Source organism: Antechinus flavipes, chromosome 2, assembly GCF_016432865.1.
Source record: "Antechinus flavipes isolate AdamAnt ecotype Samford, QLD, Australia chromosome 2, AdamAnt_v2, whole genome shotgun sequence".
Classification (NCBI taxonomy): Eukaryota; Metazoa; Chordata; class Mammalia; order Dasyuromorphia; family Dasyuridae; genus Antechinus; species Antechinus flavipes.
In genome coordinates, this window is record NC_067399.1 from 120,622,977 (window position 1) to 120,647,149 (window position 24,173).

The following is a 24,173-nucleotide window of genomic DNA, read 5'->3' on the forward strand; positions in this document are numbered from 1 at the left end:
ATGTACTAGACTAGCTAATCTCTGAGGTTCTTTCCAGTTATATTTTTGTGATTCTAAATGTAGGTAAATAATTAGAGTTCAAGTTAGAAAAGTTAACCTTAGAATTTCTCTAAGCCATTAAAGGTTTTGAGCAAGTTACTGGAAATAACATCTATGTTTCAGAGAGATGGCAGCAAGTATGTAGGATTGAGTAAAGATAATATTAAGTAATATGAAATAAAACTAGAAAAACAGGCAAAGAAATCTCATAGGAGGATGAGATAATAGTCTCAGTGAGAGTTAATGGGACTAGGATAGTGACAGTATGAATGCAAAAGAAGAGATGAATGGAAGAGAAATCATATAGATAGAGTGAAGGATTTGGTGACTGAGAAGAATCAAAGATTTTATTGGAGCCACCTGACTTATAGGGTATCTTCTGTTTTCACATAGGTTGTTAGAACTGAGATATTTGGGAAAAGATTTGGCATTAACAAAGTATGGAGGAATATCCAGCTTGGACTGGATTAAATGGGTCATTTAATCGATAAGCTAGGCATTGGGGACCATGAATCTAATGAAGAAACAGTTCTTGAGAAGCTATTATTAATGTTCTGATGGGAAAACAACAAGCATATTTTTATGTCTAAAAATGTAGATATATGTATCTGTGCATTTAAGCATATACAGAATGACTATAGAGAGAATCAAGTACAAAGTAGTTAATTAAATAGGAAGTAGTTTGAGAGGGAAGGGCAAAGCTTCTGGAAATGCTTCATTTAGAAGATGGTACATGAGTTGCATTTTGAAGAAAGAGAAATGTTTTCAGAGGAGGAGTTCCTTCCAGGCATATGGAATAGCTAGTACAAAGGCACAGGGATGGGAGATGGAATATCATATATGAGGAAATGTTTTAAGGAGTATTTCATATAAAAAGAACAATATGTAAGAAAGCATATAAGGAACTATATGTAAGAAGGCCAATTTGACTATATTGCAGAGAGTTGGAAGGAAGGTTATATCCAATGAGGCTAGAAAGAGAAGTTGGATCGTGGAGGGCTTTTAAAGCTTAACAAGAGTTTATATTTCAAACTGCAGATAGTAGGAAGCCATTGGAGTTTATTGAGTGTAAGAAGTACCATAGTCAGATTTATACTTCAGAAAATTCCTTTGGTAGCAGTGAAAGAAATAGATCTAGCAGGTAGAGATGCTGGGAGAAATGTGAGGTAGGAAGACCAATTAGGAGTAGTAATTATGTTATAAGTAGAAAGAAGGAATTTTCTGGATACTAATAGTTTAATAACTTTTTTGGCCCATTCACCAATTGCTTTCCAAAATGATTAAATGAGTTCACTGCTCTCCGATCAGTGCCTCAATGAACTTGTTTCCCTTCAGCTCCTCTAGCAATTATTCATTCCCTTTTTTGGTCAACTTTACCAATCTTATGGGTGTGACTTGGAACCTGAGTTGCTTTAACTTGCATTTCTTTTACTTTTTGTTATTTGGAACTTTTTTTTAATAACTATAGAAACTTTGGATTTCTTCTCTTCAGAACTGTTCCTATCTGTTGATTATTTATCAATTGGGAAGACTCATATTAACTCTTAATGATTTAAGTATTTTTGAATGAGATATTTTGTTCAAGATAACTTGTTCATTACAGCTGAATAATATTTTAGTACTTGTGTTTATTATTTTTTGACAGGTTCTACATTGCATGATTTAAGATTACAATTTTCCGTTATTTTTTTTTTTTTCAGAACAACAGGATATGGACTTGGATATAGAATTTGATGTTCATCTTGGAATAGCTCATACTCGTTGGGCCACCCATGGGGAGCCTAATCCAGTTAATAGCCATCCACAGCGCTCTGATAAAAACAATGGTATGGACAGATTCAGATGCAACAGGACAGATGTTAGAAGATGTGAAACATAGTTTTTTTGTTTTTTGTTTTTGGTATGGTGCTGAGACATTCAAAATCTGTTTAGAAATTATATTTCAGAGAATATTGAATTGGCTTAGAATTATGCTATCATACCAGTTTTTTTGATTTTAAAAGTTCACTACATATAATTGGATCTATTTATCGTATTCCAAAAGTCTTAATCCAGTTTTAAGCTCTTATTGCTTCATAAGTACCAACTTATAAAATTAAGATTTGAAAGATCAATTATTCAAATTTAAAAATATTAACATTTCTTATAAAAATTGAACATAATTACCATCTTTGTGTTATACATTTTCCTAGTAGATTTTTGAATTTTGTAAAAACTTGGATCAGCTCATGATGCTTAGTGATTAAAAGGATAATAAATTCTGGCCTTAAAATTATCCAAGAACAAGGTTATGATTCAAGCAAGGAAGTTTTGATCAGGCTCTTTAAGAAAAAACCTAGTGAAGATAGATCAGATAACTGAAATAGTCAAGTGGGAGGACCTCAGACCTCTTTTACCAATCCATACTTTAAGAAAGTATTTATTGTACAGGAACAGTTGTAAGCCTGTGAGACTGGGTGCCCTGTCTTACTGAAAAATGGTTTTATTTAATAGATGTAACCCCTGAAGTTTGGGAATAAATCAATTCTGTGACATTGAAGATTTGCCATTGACTATTTTCTTCAAAAAAGAAAGGCCCCTGGAATGCATTATTTTTTAGTGGTGTAGCAGACATTAACTTATGGAGAATCTTTTATATTGCTTGACTTGTGAGGCCTTTCTATATGCTATATGGGGCAATTGTGATGGTTAACTTTGCAAAAAATTGCTTATCAGAAAAGGTCAACTTGTCAAGGACATTAGAATTTTCAGTTTTTGACTTCATCAGTCGACAGGAGTCTGACTTAACATAATAATCTTCTTGTACCATTTGAACAATTATAACATCGTAAGCACACTTAATGAAGTTATACTGTTAGGATTCTGTGCATTGTGTGTTCATTTCAGTTGACTTTTGGCTCACTGACTTTTGGGAATGTTCAAATTCATTCTGAATTTCAGCCATAATCTCTTGTTAAACAGTTGTCAATTATATTTCTGTAGAGAGCCTACTTATAATGAGAATGCAACTGATTTTTTTCTTCTTCAGTATTTGTTATCTTTAGTGGGGATGCTAGATGGCGCAAAGGATAGAATACAGGTCCTGGAGTCAGGAATTCATATACAGCCTCAGACACTTAACACTCAGTAGCTATGTGTCCCTGGACAAGTCACTTAACCTCAGTTGCCTTGAAAAAAATAAGTATTTGCCATCTTCAGTGAAAGGGACTGAAACAAAAATAGAATTAAATATTTATTTATAATTCACAAAACTCAATAAGTACGAAAAATTTTAATTAAAATTTCAGATGTTTTTTCTTTTTGAAAGGATATATATAAACATTCAAATGCAAGTATTTTTATTTCTGAAGTTACCAAAACTGAAAACTGTACAAAGACTTTCCAGAAACCCTATTACTGAGACATATTCTCCCCACCTTCAAAAACATTTTAAAATACATTATGATTATACAGTTTTTCTAAAGTAGTTTTTTTATTTTTGCTTCACTTTGGAATGTATATTAATGGATGTTATACTTCTTTCCTTTTTTAAACCAACAAAAATATTTTTGATTTGTTTTGGGGAGAATTTAATGTAGTTAAGCTACTTTTGAGGGAGCAAAAAGTTAACAAAATATTGATCTGTATATGTTCGTAGTAAATTTTAATCATCTAAGAAATTCAACTCAAATATCTTTTTCTTCCAAGATTGTATATCACTTAAAAATTAGCATTGGAAATAGTTTGTATTTTTATATGTGTGTGTTTCTGTGTGTGTGTGTTTGTGTGTGTATGGACAAAAATAATTTTTCAATTGGCTTGATTATCAGCTCTTTGAAATTAGTTTAAAATACGTTTAAAAAGAAGTTATCATATATTTCATTTTTGTTTTTGTATTATACTTTTGTGGTTATATTTAAAGGCAGATTTTCTGATGTTCTAAAGTCATTGCTTAAGATGAATTAATTGAACCATGATAATCTTATCTGTGCTGTCACTTCATTTCTTAGTTCCATTCTACAAATTTGGCAAGCATGCAAAATATAAGTCTAAATCAGATTGCCTTATTTTTTAAAAAATGTTTTTATATTTGAGTAACATCATCCCTGGAAATGAAGAATTTTAAGTGTTTTCATTTCAAAGATCTTTTCTGTCTACGTTGTAATTGCAGAAACAAGAATAAAGAAAGTGTATAAATAAACTGAAAAACAAGATGTTCTACATATAAGCAATAATCTGTTTATAAAACTTTTGCTTGAATTGTTATATGCTTGCGTTCATTAGGATGTCATCTACAATGTATTTTCAATATATCTTTTTCTTTTTTTTTTTTTTTTAAGAATTTATTGTAATTCACAATGGGATTATCACCAACTACAAAGATTTGCGAAAGTTTCTGGTAAGCAAAAGGAAATAAGTCCTCAGATCTTCAATTATATGAGAATATGTATATGATATAAAGAAGAGTGAGAAGTTGTATGTTAGGCTACGTGGTAGGTTGCCTATCTCTCATTGAGAACTGGTCTGGATAAATTTGGAAAGGTATCAGATGGATGGTCACTTAATGAGAATTTATTTATTTGAAAAAACTTCTTAAAATAATAGCCTTTTATTTTCAAAATACATGCAAAGGTAGTTTTTAACGTTTATCTTTGCAAAACCTTTTGTTCCAATTTTTTCTCCCTCCTAACCCCCCTTCTAGACAGCAAGTAATCCAATATATGTTAAGCATGTGCAATTCTGCTATACATATTTCCACACATAGGCTGAACCAGAAAAATTGAAACAAAAAGGAAAAAAAACCAAGCAAACAACAAAAAAGTGAAAATATTATGTTGTGATCCATTTTAAGTCCCTACAGTCCTTTTTTTGGGTGCAGATAGCTTTCTCTATCACAAATCTATTGGAAATGGATCCCCTCATTATTGAAAAGAGCCACATCTGAGAAGAATTTTTTGAGCTTAGGTACTCTGAAATAAGGCACCTTTGTCACCTTTGTTGTTTCCACATTTCTGAAACCACCTTGAAATATTTCATATATTATCTAGAAGTAGCACAGTGAACCTTAATATAACATGTCAAATGTATTATAGATCACTGTGATTTGATATTTTTAAATAAAGGGAAAGCAAATTTCTATTTCTTGTTTGTTATAGAAATAACATCTGTTTTGTAAAGCAACCAAAGCATAATTCAGAAAATATGTAAATTGCTTTATCTCTTATTTGTTTCTAATATTATTCAAAAAAGAAACTTCTAGAATATTATTTCTCAGTTATCAGTTTATGGACTGATAAAAGTAGCAGATTTTTTCCTGACAACTTTTATTCCCCAAGTTTCTTATTTAAACCTGTACATTTAAAAAAAAATTGATAACTTTTCCTGTGTCCTCCCTCCACCTCCTTCTTTCTGTTTTCCAACTCCCAAAATATAGTATGGATCAGGAAATATTCTTTTTAGATATCTTCTGATCAGTATAACTTCAGGAAAACCTTTTACCTTATGATGCTCTATTTAATGATAATATTAAGAGGACCCTCCAAGCACTGCACAACTTTGAAAGACTTCCAAGTCATCAAGGAAATATAAATATAGATTATGTTCAATATAGATTAAAGTAGATAGCTACTTTAACACTGTTAGAGACATTTGAGTGCATAGTGAGTAGGGTGCTAGACTTGGAGATAGGGAGACCTAAGTTCAGATTCAGCCATAAATGTGTACCAGTTTTTTAATTCTAGATTATAGAACCCTAAACAATTTCTGTCTGTTCAGTATTCTTATTAATAAAATTGGCCTAATAATAGCATCTGCTTCCAAGGATAATTTTGAGGATCAAATGAAATAATGTATAATTCTTTCAAAACCTCAAATTACTATATAAATTCTAACTTTTGTTAGCTAGTTGTTAAGTAGAATTTATTATAGTATAGTTGTTGAAACTTGGTAATCTAGAACTATGTATATGTAAACATTTGAGAAAAGTTTTCATCTAAAATATTAATCAGACTACTTTAGATACTGATAATGTGGAATTAGTATCTGTACTCATTTTCATTAATTTGTAGAATAGGATGATAGATGTCAGAAAAAATGTTAAGAGAAGACAATGAAATTTTGGAAAATATAGAGGAAAATTAGAAATGGAACATTGTGTCTTAAGTATTTTTTTCTCTTAACAGGAAAGCAAAGGTTATGATTTTGAATCTGAAACAGATACAGAGTCAATTGCTAAACTTGTTAAATACATGTATGACAACCGAGAAAGTGATGATATCAGTTTCACAACACTGGTGGAGAGAGTAATCCAGCAACTGGTATTTAAAATAATATTAAATTTTAAAAAGAATATTTTGTCAGAACTTAATGTAATGGAATTAGTTGGTGATATGCAAGTTCTGCTTTTTAAAATTTGTGTTAAAAAGAAATGATTTTTCCTTGTGTATTTTCTGCTTCTCTTGTGTTTTATATGTAATACCCATAACATACAAATGACACTGTAGAACCATAGAAGCTTAGGTTTGGAAGGAACATTGGACGTTATCTAATTCAGGAAGTTTCTGCCTGAAACATGAGTCCTTCCTAAAATATCCCTGCCAAGTGATCAGCTTCTTCCTGAAAACATCTTGCATTGGGAATTTAACTCCCCCAATGTAGTCCATTCCATTTTGGGGCGAAGTTCATTGTTAGTTCTTTCTTATATTGAAGTGGAATTTACCTTGTTACCCATTGGTTTTTGGTTTCCCTTGGGAAACTATGCTGAATTTACATGACCTTTTAAATATTTGAAATCAGTGATCACTTACTTTTACAAAGTTACCTCCTTATTTCAGTCCCTCATCACTTTTACTTAGATTACTGCAGTGGCCTTCTAAATTAAACTCCTTGTCTTAAGCCTCCCCACTTCATCCTCCATTTAGTTGCCAAAATGATTTTACTAAAATCTTCTGTACATGTCATCTCCTAGTGCATAAATTTGAATGATTCTCAATTTCTTTCTGATCTTTTAACACATTAATCTCTTATATGTGTCTTGCATACAACCATACTATCCTACTTGCTGTTCTTTCCCAAAGTGCTCCATTTCTTTCTTCCATTCCTTTGTCCTGGCTGATCCCAAAGCCTAGAGTGCTCTTGTCATCACTTAGCAATTTTAACTTCCTTTAAGATTCATCTCAAGTTCCATCTCCTATAGAAGGCCATTTCAAGGGCTTCCAGCTACTAAGACCTCCTTCAAAGTTACATTCTTTTTACTCTATATTTACTTTACAACTTACCTAGCTTATGCTGTCTCCCCTTTTAGGATGTAAACTCCTTGAGGACAGTAATGACTTTGTTTTTATTTTGTATTCCCAATACTTGTGCCGTGTTTGGCACCTAGAAAAACATTCAGTAAATACTTATTGCTTGATTGATAGTTTCAAATTCAGTATATGATTACAGAAAATATGATGAGCAAACTTTTTTTTTTTTTTTTTTTTAGGAAGGTGCCTTTGCACTTGTGTTTAAGAGTGTACATTATCCTGGACAAGCAGTAGGTACAAGGTATCGATACATTTGCTATTTAATAATTTTATTAATTCTTGAAAATTTTAGTTTTGTACCATTATGATTCCTCTCAATATAAGATTTTTTTTTTAATTTGAGAAAATAATTTTGAATGTGAGCTACCTTATTTATCATTATCTAAACTTTGACTCCTGATGGCATTGGAGCCAAAGAAGAGCTTTCACTTTTATATATTTTTAAATGGCTATTTCTATGTTTTTTGCTTCATCTTCAACTTACATATATTCTCCCCCTATTTAGAGAGTCCTTTTTTATGATCAAAAATAGTGCAGAGAGGAAAGCATTTCAGTAAAACTAACTAGCACATTTGAGAATATATTATATTTTACACCCATCATCACTTGCCTTTATGAGGAAAGACAGGCAAGTGTTTTCACCTGTTTTCAAAAATCTGGAAGTCCAAAATGCTGAATTTAAAACAGAATTTCACACCAAGAAAAAAAAGAGACTGTGTTTGAGCCTTTTAGCTGTTCTTTGGCAGAGGTAGGATTTTAGTAATAGAAAAAACAGATATCCGTGTGCTTAGTACAAAAAAAAAGTTTTCAGGTCTCTTTTCTTTTTTATAGTGTAGATATGTAGGAATGCCTCCTTGAGAATGTTGAAAGTTTAGAATTTTTTTCATTTGATTATTTAGAATTTGAAATAGTTCTTTTGTGTGTTAAAGGAAAGTACTGAAATTGTTCTGCATATTTTTAAAGACTTGAAACCTTTTGTGCATGATAAGCATTCTTAATGCATTTTATCTATGCCAAATTATTTTTAAAATGATAGCTCTTGGTAAGGGATACTTTTTGTGAAGCATATCATTATCCCATTATTTTTATAGGCCCAGATTTCCTTATTGGATTTTCCTAAAACAAATTAAAGTGGTAATTCATCAGAAAATTCATAATTAAAATTGAGGGATAGTTTAGATCATGGCTAAATTGTATTCATTTAGCTAGAAATAGTACTTATCACTCTGCTATTTCAAATTGGCTGGTTAGACAGCTCTAAGTTTCTGATAATAGTGGAGTCCTTTTTCTGTTTCTCTACAAATGTGTAGATTTCTTTCCAGAGTAGTAGTAAAACCACATTGTATCCAGTTGATTCTTTGTTGAAGTGTTCATTTATTAGTGTTGATATGGACGTGGGAGGAAGAATGACTCTTCCATTAAGTATGTTGAATTCTTAAATTCCAACTCCATTGTTCTATAATACACAAAGTCTTATTCTTAGCACTTTTGTACTTGCAGACGAGGGAGCCCCCTCCTGATTGGAGTACGAAGTGAGCATAAACTCTCCACGGACCATATCCCAATACTGTACAGAACAGGTATGAATTCTTTCTGCAACCAGCTGTTGTGAAAGAAAACTTGTACAACAGTGTAGGAGATGTGGGACTTTTTTTTTCTTGTATAAAGAAACATTTCTTTAACTGTATTTGTTAATAATTCTGTTTAGGTAACATTTTGAAAGAACTTTTGTTTTTTTATGATTTTGATGACTAGTAGTTGTTTTTTTCCTGTTGTGTACTCTTTTAGCTAGGGTTCAGATTGGATCAACCCTCACACAATGGGGATCTCAGGGAAAAAGAGGTGGGAAGCGTGCCCTTTGATTGCATGGACAGAGAGGGATCGTGAAACCTCTCTTTTGTTGATTTCCCATTAATTCCCTGCTCTTGGAGTGAATGCCCTGGGCCTCTAAATGTGCTCTTACTTTTTTTAGGATGCTTTGTTTTTATCTTTTCTAATTTGCAATTTGCATTTGGCTTGCTTGAATTTGACTTTTAGGTGACTACTTTTAATTTGTTTATTAACAAAAATGGAAATACATGAGATTTTAGAAAATTTCTGAAATTGCAGTCATAAAGCATTCCATTTTATTTTTCTCTGTTAATATGCACTGGATTTTATTATTTTAAATAATTTGTTTTAATATAAGCTATGCATTATTTGGAAAAATACATCCTCAATGGGGGTTAATAGTATGGCTGTTCTAGAATATATTAGCTTGATTGATAAATATTTTTATTCTGCATGTTAATTTCTTCTTAGATTAATAGCTGATATTTTTGATAGTTTTATTTCTATTTTAGTTTTTTACTATTCACTTAAGTGTCTTTTTCACATTGTACTTTCAGCTGTACAAACTATGGATCATTCTATTGATGAAATATCCATAAAACAGGAAAAAGGTGCCTTCTTGATATGTGTATATATATATATATATATTTATAGTGTATTTACCTTAATATTAAAAATTGTTATCAAAGAGCAAAGGAAGGGGGACTTAGAAGAACTAAACTGAGAACCACATCATTAATGTGTAATTATTGCTTTCTTAAAAAAAATGCAAATCTGTCACAAGGAAAGACATGAAGTAATCTAAAATTTAATATCCAATTCAGTCTTATAGATAATAGTTTCTTTTACTTAACTTTAAAAAAAAATAGCACATTGACTTCAATCAGTAACTTCATTTGAATTTTTCTTAGAATACTGATTTACAAGTGCTCTTACAAGAGCCACTTAAGTTAACTAGTATGGATGTTATAATTTTTATTTTATAGATGAGGAAACTCATAGAAGCTGGCTTAACATATCCGGTGCTTAGTACAGTTCCTATACGTAGTAGATGCTTAACAAATACTAGTTGATTGATTTATAAACAGTCACATAGCTACTAAGTGACTTGAACCTTGGTCTTCTAAGACTGCCTTAAAAAAAAAATTTCAATGGCATTTCCTCCCCATATACATGCAAAGATAGTTTTCAATGTTCATTTTTGCAAAATGTTGTGTTCCAAGTTTTTCTCACTATCCTCTTCCCCCTTTCCACCCTCTCCCCTTTCCAAGATATCAAATTATAAGTTAAACATATTTCCACATTTGTCATACTGTGCAAAAAATAAATCAGATCAAAAGGGAAAAAAACACAAGAAAAGAAAAAAAAAGCAAAAAAAACAAAAACAAAAAACAAATCAAACCAATATCAGAAGGTGAACCTACTGTGCTTTAATCCACATTCAGTCTCCATATTTCTCTCTCTGGATGTGGATGGCACTTTGTATCACAAGTCTATTGAAATTGCCTTGAATCACCTCATTGTTGAAAAGAGCCAATTCCATCACAATTGATCATTATATGATCTTGTTATTGTGTACAGTGTTCTCATTTCACTCACATCTGTTCGTGTAAATGTTTTCAGGCTTTTCTGAAACCAGCCTGCTTATCATTTCAAATACAGCAATAATATTCCATTACATTCATATGCTATAACTTATTCAGTCATTCCCTAACTGAGGGGCAACCACTCAATTTACAGTACCTTGCTACTACAAAAGGGTTGCTACAAACATTTTTGCACACGTGACTCTTCTAGATCAGAACTTTTGTGTGACAATATCGCTTTTGTCCCTTTTAGTCATGGATCTTTTAGTTAGTAAAGAGAACTTGAACCTAGAGCTTCTAGATCTGCTAACCAGTTGTTCTAGTGGTATAATGTAATACTTTATGTACTTTTTTAAATAGAATTTTTAGAAATAATGAAAAAATGTTAGTAAGGCTCAAGAAAATTTGGAAAAAAAGGAATGTATTGTCTTCATTAAATAAATGCGTTAGCAGTGCATTTTGAAGATTCTTTTAAATACTGAAGTACAGTTAGCTTTTTGAAAAAATTTAAAACTTGAAGAGGAAATATAATAAGATGCAGAAAAATATTTCTGATTAACAAATCAGATTATAGTTTTAAAAATCTGGTTATTGAGATTAGAAACAACCTTTGCATGATTTCTTAAATGTTACCTTCATCTTTGGTGGAAAGACTGTTTTATTTTTTAAGTAATTGTTAACGTTGGTCTACTTTTTAATTAAAATTTACATATAGCATATATGTATATAGTTTTTGTAAGAAAGTTATGTGACTATGTCCTGATGATGCCAGAAACATTTCTACATTAGTCATATTATGAAAGAAGAAAAAAGCAAAAGGGAAAAGTCACAAAAAACCCCCAAAACAACAAAAAAGTGAAAATAATGTGCTTTGATCTACATTCAGACTTCATAGTTTTTCTGTTTGCAGATATTATTTTCCATCATGAGTCTTTTGGACTTATCTTAGATCATTTATTGCTGAAAATAGAGAATCAGTCATAGTTGATTATAACACAGTGTTATTGGGTACAGTGTTTTCCTGGTTCTGTTCACTTGACTCTGCATCAATTCATATAAGTCTTTCCAAGTTTTTCTGAAGTTTGCCTACTCATCATTTCTTATAGCACAATAAAATTCAATTACATTCATATACTATAACTTACTCAGCCATTCCCCAACTGAGGGGCATCCACTCAATTGCCACTACAAAAAGGGCTGCTATATACATTTTTGCACATGTAGGTCTTTTCTTCTCTTTTGTTATCTCTTTGGGATACAGACCTAGTAAGTAGAGATACTGCTAAATCAAAGGGTATGCACAATTTATATCTTTGTCCTTTGGGGATGGTTCCTAATTGCTCTCTAAAATGGTTAGATTAGTTCACAATTCTACCAACAATGCATTAATGTCCCAGTTTTCCTACATCTTCTTCAACACTTATCATTTTCCTTTTCTGTCATATTAGCCAGTCTGATAGGTGTGAGGTGATGCCTGAGAGGTATTTTAATTTGCATTTCTCTAATTAGTAATGATTTAGATTATTTTTTCATATTCTTATAGATACCTTTAATTTCTTCACTTGAAAATTGCCTGTTCATATGCTTTGACCATTTATCAATTGGGGAATGACTTGAATTCTTATAAATTTGACTCAGTTCCCTATATATTTGAGAAATGAGGCCTTTATCTGAAACATTGGCTCTAAAAATTATTTCCCATCTTTCCATTTTCCTTCTCATCTTGGTTACATTAGTTTTGTTTGTGCAAAAAACTTTTAAAATTTATATAATAAAAATCATCCATTTTTTTATTCCATATTGTTTTTTGTCTCTTGTTTGGTCATAAATTCATCCCTTCTCCATAGATCTGGCAAATAAACTGTTCCTTGCTCTCCTAATTTACTTATGGTATCACTCTTTATTATATACTCATTTTGACCTTATTGTGGTATATGGTGTGAGATGTTGATCTATGCCTAGTTTCTGCCATACTATTTTCCAGTTTTCTCAACAGTTTTTTGTGAAATGATGAGTTCTTATCCCAGAAGCTTGAGTCCTTGGGTTTCTCAATCATTACAGATTACTGTGTATATATATTTCTGTGTCTTCGTAGCTTATCTATTCTACTGATCTGCCACTGTATTTTTTTAGCCAGTACCAAATGGTTTTGATGATTGCTGCTTTAATAATATAAGTTTAGATCTAGTATTGCTAGGCCATCTTCCTTTTCATTTATTCCCTTGATAGTTTTGTCCTTTTGTTCTTCTAGATGAATTTTGTTATTTTTTCTAGCTATGTAAAATAAATTTTTTTGGTAGTTTGATTGGTATAGTGATGAATAATTAAATTAATCTAGGTAGAATTGTCGATTATTAGCTCAGCTTACACATGAGCAATTGATATTTTTCCAATTGTTTAGATCTAACTTTATTTGTGTGAAAAGTGTTTTGTAATTGTGTTCATATAGTTCCTGGGTTTGTCTTAGCAAATAGACTCCCGAATATTTTATATTGTTTACTGTTATTTCCAATGGAATTTCTTGTTCTGCTTTGTCGGTAATATCTAAAAGTCCTGATGATTATTTATGAGTTTATTTTATATCCTGCAATTTTACTAAGATTGTTAATTATTTCAAGTTGTTTTTAGTTGATTCTGTAGGAATCTGTAGTATATCATCATGTCATCTGCAAAGAGTGATAATTATTCTAAGTCCTTCAATTTCTTTTTCTTCTGTTATTGCTAAAGTTAACATTTCTAGTACTGTGTTGAATAATAGTTGTAATAATGGGTCTCCTTGTAATAATGATCTTATTGGGAATGCTTTTAGCTTATTCCCATTATATATAATGCTTGTTTATGGTTTTAGATAGGTATAATTTTTTTTTGGCCTGAGGCAATTGGGTTAAGTGACTTGCCTAGGGTCACACGGTCGGGAAGTGTTAAGTGTCTGAGGCCAGATTTGAATTCAGGTCCTCCTAACTTCAGGACTGGTGCTCTATCCACTATAGCAACTAGCTGCCTCTAGATAGATATAATTTTAAGGAAAGCTCCCTTTATTCTTATGTTCACTAGTATTTTTAATAGGAATGGATGCTATTTTTTTTTCAAAAGCTTTTTCTACATCTACTGAGGTAAACATGATTTCTGTTGGTTATTGATATGGTTAGTTATTTTGATAATTTTGCTAATACTGAACTAAGCTCACATTACTGGCATAAATCCTAACTGGTCAAAGTGTATTATTCTATTGATAAATTGCTGTAATCATATCAAAGTCAATTTATACCCACAACTTCCAAATATAGTCCTTCTAATAGCTCTAATAGAGATACAGTTCTTAAGAATTAAAAGTATCATCTTAAGAAGTAGGAATATAAATAGTTCAGCCTTATTGAATACCATTTTTTTTTCCTTTCCTGTGTATCCTGTTATGCTTATGTTCAGTCTTGTATTTGAAGACCAGATTTTCTGTTCGGCTCTTGTCTTTTCATCGGGAAAATTTAAAAGTCCCCCTTTCATTGAATGTCCATATCGGTTTTTCTGGATTGTGGATTCTTATTTGTAATCCAAGTTTCTTCGCTTTCTTTCTTTTTTTTTTTTTTTAAGCTTCTTTGCTTTCTGGTGTGTCATATTTCCAGCCTTTTAATCTTTTAATATAATAGCTGCTATGTCTTGTGTAATCTTGACTGTGGCTATTTTATATTTGAATTATTTCTTTTTGGCTGTTTATAGCATTTTCTCCTTAACCTGATAGTTCTGGAAGTTGACTACAACAATCCTTGAAATTTTCATTTTGGTATCTCTTCCAAGAAGTGATTTTTTTCAATGACTATTTTACTTTCTGGTTCTAGGATATCAGTAAGTTTTCCTTGATAATTTATTAAAAGATGGTGTCCAGGCTCTTGTTTGATCATGGCTTTCTGCCACTTCAATAATTCTTAAATTATCCCTTCCATATCTATTTTGCAGGTCAGTTATTTCCAGTGAGGAATTTTACATTTTAAAAATTCTTTTGATTTTGTGTGACTAATTCTTGATGTCTCATAATCATGAACTTCCCCTTGCCCAATTTTAATTGTTAAGGAAATATTTTCTTCAGTTATCTTTTGTATCTCCTTTTCCAATTGGGCAATTCTACTTTTAAAAAAGTTTTTTTTTTTTTTTCAGTAGCTTTATTATTATTATTATTTGCATTTGGGAAATTCTGTTTTTTAGTCAGGAAATTTCTGTGCTTCCTTATCTAAGTTGTTGACTCTTGTTCATTATTCTCTTGCATCACTCTCATTTCTTTTTTTTCCCTTACCTTTCTTACAAGATTTTAAAAAAATATATTTTGAGCTCTTTCAAGGGGATTTTTGGGGCCTAAGACCAATTCCTATTCCTCTTTGAAGTGTAGATACTTTCACATTGTCATCTTATTCTGCTTATTTTTATTTTCCCTGTTAGCTTTCTGTGATCAGGGTTTTTTGCTCATTTTTGCTTTTGGGAGTGCTAGAGGCACAGTCCTAGGGTTTTATACTAGGTACTAGAGATCTGGTCACTGGCTTTCTGGGCCAGTGCTTTTGGAGCTGGCAGCTTTCTCACTTGTCTGGGATGGCCTGGCTTAGACATGCCTGTTGTGCTCTAGGTTCTGAGACTGGCGGTTTGCCTCTTATGCTGGGGCTGGAGGTCTCATAGCTGACTGCCTATGCCATAACTTGCTGAGTCCAGACCATGGGGCCTCGGTTGCTTGAGTACCATTTGTGCTGAGCTGGGCTATACTCCCCTTTTACCCAAATGAGACAGACCTTTCCTAAAGACCTCTTTTCCCCCCTTACTAAGAAACTTTTTAGTTGTATTGGGCTGGACAATTGTTTCACTTATTCTTTTTGTGGATTCTTTTGCTCTAGAATTCTTTAAGAGGCTTGAATTAACATTGTTCTCAAAGGAAACTGGGGAGATCTTAGGTAGCTTCCTGGTTTTTCGGTGGTTCTTGCTCTGCTGAGTGTTGGCTGTCAGTCACCAGGGAGTTTTTGGGCACCATTTGAGTAAAAATGTGGCTTACCTATGTTACTGGTTTTGCTTTTAAAAAGACAATTCAGACATCTTTCATAACCAAAGGAGAGGTTTTTGTAGTGACTAAAGTAAATGAAAGGAGGGAAGACTTTGGGTTTAAAGATAATCCTAGTCCTTGTTCTGTCCGTTACTGTTCTATAAAAATATAATTGGATTTTAAAAAGTTCTGTCATAAAAAGAAATTCCCAATGTTCAAAGTTGTATAAGTTTTTAAAAAATATATACCAGATTTATAATATCAGCACTAGTGGTGCTAAAAATCTAAATCACCAAATTATCTTGAAAAACAGAGAGCTTAAAGAATAAAGAGCGAGCTTGTTAGTTTGTTCACAGAAGCTATGCAATAAATGATTGTTGAATGAATGAACAAAGCATCAGATGTATTAACTTATACAAACTTTAAAAGTAAATTGAATTGATAGAAAGCCATATTTACACACTAAAGATGTGGTATGCAGGCTTAAGAACTGGAAAAGAAATCTCCATGCATGCTTTAATCAAGAGTTGGGTACTTGTTTGAAAAATTAACTCTCAACCTCTTCTGGTCGTTTCTCCTTTATCCCCAAATTTCATAATTACAATGTCAAAATAAATAATGAATGTGGGATATACATTGGTGGCTTAGTTGTTTGATCTTCCTTAACTCTTTCTTAAAACAAACAGAACCACCGTTTCCTCTCAAAAAAAACCAACATGAAGTCAATTTTGACCTTAAACCATAATTATTTGATGTTGGGAATTTACATATTTAAAATTGCATGTCTCATATACCTATATACATATACTTCTTTATAAATATATATAACAGGTGTATTACATTTTCATGTAAATAATTATTACTCTTTTGGTTTTTCTGCAAATGGTTGAAGAAGATTATTTTGCCAAAGAATGTCAGTATTTCGATTTGGCTTGCTGTTAATAATTAACACTAAAATAATTGGTGTTTTCTTAATTTCTTTTATCTTTTTTCTCTTTACAGATAGTAGGGAAAAACCCTTTTGTTTCATTTTTTTGCTTATTATTTTTGAGATTTTTGTGTACAATGGCCATAGCATAAGATTTGCCTTTTAATGATGGTTTTCTGTTAAACTTTCCACAAATTAGGTTTTTTAACATAATTGAAAAGAAAATATTATTGGTTGTTTTTGTCTTTCCATGGAAACATTTTGATTTATTAAATATAATATTTAAAATTTTTGTTAAGTGAAAAATGGAAGTGAAAACATATATATGCTTTTGGCTAAAAATAAAAATAAAACAGCACCTTCATGATGCTGAATTTGCACTTGAACTACCTAAAATGTTAAAAGGGTGACACAATTATTGAGAATTATTTACAATTCAATAAATTTTATTGTACTTTGCATGCTCTCCTCCTTTTTATTTTGATAACCCAGTGACATAGAAAAAAGGTGGTTAGCACTACAGTCTGGAGGTCTTCTTTTATTGCCTGTTGAGCAAAATCTGCTGAGACAATGCTGAAATTGCTTCATGTTGGTAGATAAATAAGGATTGTGCTTGAAGATTATATTTAGTTGTGTTTCTTTAAGTATATGAGATGATGTCTATTCGTAATATCCCAGGCAAAGACAAGAAAGGAAGTTGTAGTCTCTCTCGGGTGGACAGCACTACTTGCCTTTTTCCTGTTGAAGAAAAAGCTGTTGAATATTACTTTGCTTCTGATGCAAGGTGAGCTTCCACTATTGTTTCAAAAAAAAATTTTTTTTTAATGGTTTAATGTCTTAGCAAAGTCATATCCTTTGTCGTACATTTACTCTGATCTTGATCCTCTTTTTTCTTTCCGTTTTTTTTTTTTCCTTTTGGTAATCTCATCTTGTACTTCTATGTTTAATCATCACATTTTTATTGATAAGCCAACATCCATATTCTTGATGAGATTTTAGTTCCAAATCTCTAAATGCTTACTGGATATTTAGTTTCATCTCATAACATATGCAAAGAGATAATGAACACTCCTAAATGTGGGTTTCCTCCTAAGTACTTTTATTGGGTTAATAGCACAACCATTTTCCTGGTCACTTGGAAGCAATAACTAGTTTATCTCCTTTTCTAATTATAGATATCTTGGTAATGACTTTTATACCATTTCTCACATACAGGTTTTTGTTGGTAATGTGTCACAATATAGTTTGCATACACTTACCATCCTACTTGTTTATTGGGCTGTTTATAATAATTTTAAAAAGATTTCTCTTTTTTCTCTAATTTGTAGGCATATAACATCCAGGAGATTATTAAAATTGAAAGAAGGAGCTTTTATAACAACAAGCAATTTGAAATATTTAAAACACTGCATAATTATATAAATATAATCCAGCATATGCTCCTCTTCCTCCTTACATTCAGTTTGGGGCATACTACATTGTTTATCTTTGGTGTTTGTCTAAGATGGTTTTATTAATGGACCAGTTTGTTTAGTTGTCCAGCCTGGTTGTTTGTCATGAATGGTTTCACCAATCTCTTTCGCATTGCTGTGACTGTTATAGAGAAGATCTAGTTATCTTTGAAGTTTGATGTAATTGGTACAGTATCTTTTTTGAATAAGAAGTATTAGAGAATTTTACCTCTAGGAAATTTTTTATTTATACATTTTTTGAACTCAGGATATTGAAAAAAAATATAAAAAATTTAGGTGAATATATTTCTCTGTTTAGCATTTTAATGTTATTTTCTCATGGATTGTTTATATTATCCTCTGTGATCTCATCTGTCATATTCATGTGATTTCAATGTGTATGTGTAAAACAGTTTGTTTTTCCTTCTCAGTAACATTTTTTCCGGCTGAATCAAATACTTTCTCAAAATCAATAATATTTAATAGAGTAGGATCTTACATTTGTCCTACCACTTTTTCTACTATTTCTGGAATTGTGAAGATGTGGTATACTATAAAAAATTGTGAAAGCCTTACTGCTTTAATTTTTAGGAAGATTTTATAGAGATGAAAAAGAAGCATATTGGTCAGTAATTTCTGATTTCTTTTTGATTGGGGGGGCACTATGATTTTTTTTCCCCTTTTCTTTGGAATCATTCCTTTAGGAGATTTCTTGAGAATTGTTCCCTTAATATCTTTAAAATTGGATCTCCTGTAATATAACTTTCTTCTGGATGGGCAGTTGATTTTCTCAACTTCATTATAAGTGCCATTACCATTTCTCACATAGTACATTGGTACAAAATGGTAAAGGCTAAATTTGATGGTTTTACTATTAGACTATGTAACTAGAAAAGTAGCAGAAGACCTTTCTGTTTCATATTTATAATATAAAGAGCATGAGATTACTTACAAATACCAATATAAAAATTGAAAGAAACCGAAAACTTCTAGGATAATCTGGATTTGAACCAGAAATTTATATATATATTTTTTATTATTTGTAGTATCACTTTGAGAAATAAGACATAATCTCAAAATTTAAAGAATTTAAAAGGAAATGGGATTTTCTATTAGATCCTGACAGCATTTTATATGTTATTGATGCTCAGTTTATATTTATTGAGTGAATAACTAGCTTCTTCAGATAGAAAGCATGGTGAGGTCTGGTGGAGGTTTTTTGTTTCCTGATGGAAGGCTCACTGACTGTATAGTTAATCTTTCTATTCCAATTCCTTACATTTTTCCAGTGCTGTCATAGAACATACCAACCGTGTGATCTTTCTTGAAGATGATGATGTGGCAGCTGTGGTGGATGGTCGTCTTTCTATTCATCGAATTAAACGTACTGCAGGTGATCACCCTGGCCGAGCTGTACAGACATTACAGATGGAACTACAGCAGATCATGAAGGGTAAGCTGGTTAGTTTCATTTTTTCCTTAGGGAAAGGTGGAGACATTTCCTAAGTGCCTATAGTCAGTCCCCAGTTTATCAGTGGGTTATATTGCATGAGCACATTTATAAATCATTTGATATGGGTGGAAATTCATTTTGGCATTGAAACAATGTTTTACATTATAGTTAGATTTCAAAGACTTACTGGGAATTGAAATATTTATTTAACTTGATGTATTATGTCATATATGTTTATTTAGGATTAATTTTATCTTCATATTTGTGCTTCATTGCATTAGAAACCAACAACTATTTATAGTGTTCTTTCTGTGGGAAAGTGTGTTCCTGTTTTGATGACAGAAATCACAGAATTACATTTTTTGTGTGTGTTGGAAGAGATTTCAGCAGTTATCTAGTTTAGGCCATACACAAAAAAACTCCACTTATATTTGAGGACCTCCATCTGCCACCTCTTGAAGTACTTTTAGATCTTTTCCACTTTTGGATAGTTCCTTTGTTAATAAGTTTTTCTTGACATGAAACTTATTTGCAAATGTGCAACTTCCTCCCATTACTCTACTTTGGTTCTCTGCAGATGAGCAGAATAATTCTATTTCCTTTTCCACAATGATGATAACTTTTCAGATTCTTGAAGAGAATATTTTTTCCTCCAGTCTAAAAATACCCAGCTTCTTCAGTTTGATATATCATGGTCTGAAGTCCCTTCACCATCTTGGTTCCTTATTCTTGGAATATCTAGTTTGTCAAGTCACTTAAACTATGGTACCCAGAAATGAACACAGTACTCCAGAAATAGGTCTGAAAAGGGCAAAAAATACAGTGGGACTATTGCTTTGCTGCTTAAAAGAATTATGCTGTTTTTAAAGAAGTCCAAGATCATTTCTTTTTTTCACTGTTGCATTACACTGCTGATTTGCTTTGAAATTACAGTCCATTATAATCTTCAGATCCTCACCATAACAACTCTATATAGTTATACTTCCCCTCTTTAATACATGTGAAAATAATTGGATTTTCATATTGCTTATTTGCAGAGACATGCATTTTTTTGAAATGACAAATAACTTTACTCTTTATTATATCTTTTAATAAAAATAATTTATCCTGTGCCTCATTTGTTCTTTTTTCTTCCAGAATTTTTACATGAAAATTGTGCTAATTCTTTAGATCCTTACAATTGAATATTTTGCTCCATTGTTACTCTCTTGCTTACTTCCTATACTTAGAGACTTTAAATTTTGGAAATGATTTTCAAAAATGCAACCAAAATCTAGTTCCTTTAATGTAATAATGAAATATTGTTTGAAACTTTCTAATTTTTTCTTTACTTAATGTATTGATTTCCAGATCGTCCTATGATGTTATAATTTGCTTTGCTTACAGGCAACTTCAGTTCATTTATGCAGAAGGAAATATTTGAGCAGCCTGAATCTGTTGTTAACACAATGAGAGGAAGAGTCAACTTTGATGATTTTACTGGTAATTAAGTATATATTTCTTTATTAATTTAAAGGGACCTTAGTTATTGTGAAGTTGCAAATAGGTATTATAAACTCCAGTGGACTTTGTTTATTTTTATAATAGGTATACAATGAAGTACAAACATATTTTTTGGAAAAAATTGTTAAAAAACTCCTCTACTCACAAGGAACTTATGATCAGAATTTAAACATGTCTTTATTCACTTCTTGAACTATTAGGGTAGAACTTTTTGAAACTTGATTAAGGCAATTTTAAGGCAAATAAAAAGAAATATAATTCCAGAATATGTATCTAGCTCATGAAGTTCCTTAAAGGAGTGGACGGATATAGTAGGAGATACAAATAAATATATATTTTTTATTATTATTATAGCTTTTTATTTACAAAACATATGCATGGGTAATTTTTCAACATTGACCCTTGCAAAACCTTCTGTTCCAACTTTTCCCCTCCTTCCCTCCACCCCGTCCAGGTAGTCCAATATATGTTATATGTTAAATCCAATATATGTATACAGTTATCTTGCTATATAAGAAAATCGGATCTAGAAAGAAAGAAAAAAAATCTGAAAAGGAAAACAAAAAATGGACACAATCAATAACAGAAAGAGTGGAAATGCTATGTTGTGGTCTACCCTCATTTCCCATAATTCTCTCTCTGGGTGTATCTGATTCTCTTAATTACTGAACAATTGGAACTGCTTTGAATCATCGCATGATATGAATACATATAAAAAAGATTTTGGGAAATTTGATAGCACCATAAATGATTATTAAGAGTTGGGATATAGGGCAGCTAGATGGCACAGTGGACAAAGCACCAGCTCTGAAGTCAGGAGGACCCAAGTTCAAATCTGGTCTCAGGGACTTAACACTTCCTAGTTGTGACTCTGGGGAAGGCATTTAATCCTAATTGCCTCAGGGGAAAAAAAAAAGAGTTGGGATATTCTTAAATTTAAAAATTTTTAAGGATCATATGAAAAATTAGGATTTTATATCTTATAGCTGAAACTGAATTTCTCTGTGTGCATATTTCATAGATTTAGCATGTAACTTTCAGTTATTCCCTTCTTGCTTGTCTGTGTTTCTTGCTTCCAGTTGTATTCTCTGCATTTAAAAAATGCTTCAGTGACCTTTCATATATTAGGGCAACTTTAAATGCTATATTCCTTTCTCTTTTACCCTCCTCTGCAAAAGGAAAATGTAACATAACAAATCCCTATTTTGTTGTGTTAGAAAATTTGATTCCTTTCATCTTGAGTCTTTTATTATTACTCTGTCATGAGGTATCTAGCAGATTTCATCAGTGCTCTGGAATTGTGGTTTATCATTGAACTGATCAGAGTTCTTACATTTTTCAGAATATTTTTCTTTAAAATGTTGTTATATCAGTTCTTGTCCTGGTTCAACTAAGTGCTATTATTCTTGAGGTGGAAAGGGAATCAGTGATACTTTGGAGTAGGAGAATCTGATCATAACCTTAAAAGATGGCACTATAGAGATAAAGACATATGCAAAGGCATGGGGCAGGGATTGGGCTGATAGAATGGTTACTGGTTTTGTCTGACTGTGATTTAGCATGAAGGGGAACAGTATAGAGTAAATCTGAAAAGTTATGCTGTAGTCAAATTATTTAGATTTTTGAACCTATTTTTTGTAGGCTAAAGACAAAGGAACATCATTGGGTTTGATCACAGGCCTGTATTTAAAGGTTTTTGGATGTTGGTATAACATGATCAGATTTATGCAGTTTATATGGCAGCAGTATTGAGGGTATATTGGATGAAGGAGAGATTTGGATTAGGATTTGATCCTTTTAGTTAGTTTAGTTAGTAAGCCCTGTAATACTGGGGGTGAAGGAAAGGTAGGAATGAGAATGGAATGATAGATTTTGTAGAAGTGAAATTAATAATATTTAATACTAGTAATACTGTTTGAGCATAATTGGGAAAATAGCTGTGTCATGACCTGAAGAAGTAAAGTGCCTATGAGCTGGTTTCTCTTGAGGATAATGAACTGCATGTTTTTGATACTTCCTAAAATTTGGTTTGTAATTCTCAGGAATTCTGAAAATGTTTCCTTGATATGTTATATAATTAAAATTTTTATTTCAGCAGAAAGAGTATTTTATATTTATATGAAAAATCTTGATAGAAAAATCATTTTGATTTAGAAAAGTGCTTTAGAAAAAGACTTTTAAAAAAGTCTTCATTGTTATTGGCAATATAAATTCTTGAAATGCTATCAAATGTGACACTTTAAAAAATGTAACTCAATCTTTATTTCAGTGAATTTGGGAGGTTTGAAAGATCACATAAAAGAAATCCAGAGATGTCGACGTTTGATTCTTATTGCATGTGGAACAAGTTATCATGCTGGAGTTGCAGTAAGTGGTTTCTTAGAATTTCAGTTGCATTTAACTTTATTATATATTCTGAATTTCTCTGATATTAACCATTAATTTAACTTTGCAAAAAGTAATGTTATTTTTCTCATTTTTTTAAAAAAATTAAAACTTTTAAAAAATGTTTTCCTCATTTTTGTTACAAAAATAAAATTTGACTCAAAAATTTAAAAGCTGCTTCAAGATATTGCAATGGTATAGATAAATAATTTAGTCCAGAAAAAAACTAACTTTAAAAGCACTTACAGAGTAGTAGAATCTGTAATGTTGGTTTCATTAAGTGCAGAAAAGTAAAATCCCTGTTGCTGTAGGAAAAAAATCCTTAATTTTTTCTTTATCCCTTGCTTTCTTTTGAGAATCAAAGAAACTCCAGCCAATTTGCTTCATGAAAAAGCTTTTTATGTCTAAAAAATATCCTGATTTTACTAAGACCTTTTTTTGCCATGTTTATATTAATACTAGTCTCACAACAATGTGAGTTTATTTTTATCGTGGAGTCACTAAATTAAAAGGATATTTTTGGTCCAAAAGTAGAAATTAGATTTTAACTAGTGTCTTACAGTGTTAATATTTTTATTAATGTTTCTATTAAATGATTGGCTTATGGTAGTTGATGAAAATCGTATATGAGCTCATTAGTGTTTTTTCAAAAGTAATCCTGTTCATTCTTGTGAATTTTTTAAAAGATTGTTTTGATAAGA

General features: G+C 31.3%; 1 protein-coding gene across 3 annotated transcripts in view; it reads left to right on the top strand.

The window, feature by feature from the left end:
- GFPT1 (glutamine--fructose-6-phosphate transaminase 1) overlaps positions 1 to 24,173 on the top strand; it is a 62,728-nt gene that overhangs the window by 14,949 nt on the left and 23,606 nt on the right. The window contains exons 4-14 of one of the 3 annotated variants that reach the window (XM_051975443.1): positions 1,740 to 1,865; positions 4,359 to 4,417; positions 6,201 to 6,335; positions 7,502 to 7,563; positions 8,823 to 8,902; positions 9,111 to 9,164; positions 9,710 to 9,763; positions 17,359 to 17,464; positions 19,421 to 19,584; positions 20,971 to 21,066; positions 23,357 to 23,454. In XM_051975443.1, coding sequence (XP_051831403.1) covers positions 1,740 to 1,865; positions 4,359 to 4,417; positions 6,201 to 6,335; positions 7,502 to 7,563; positions 8,823 to 8,902; positions 9,111 to 9,164; positions 9,710 to 9,763; positions 17,359 to 17,464; positions 19,421 to 19,584; positions 20,971 to 21,066; positions 23,357 to 23,454 — 1,034 coding nt within the window. The remainder of the gene's footprint in view (positions 1 to 1,739; positions 1,866 to 4,358; positions 4,418 to 6,200; positions 6,336 to 7,501; positions 7,564 to 8,822; positions 8,903 to 9,110; positions 9,165 to 9,709; positions 9,764 to 17,358; positions 17,465 to 19,420; positions 19,585 to 20,970; positions 21,067 to 23,356; positions 23,455 to 24,173) is intronic. The other 2 variants (XM_051975444.1, XM_051975445.1) reach the window with 2 other exon arrangements.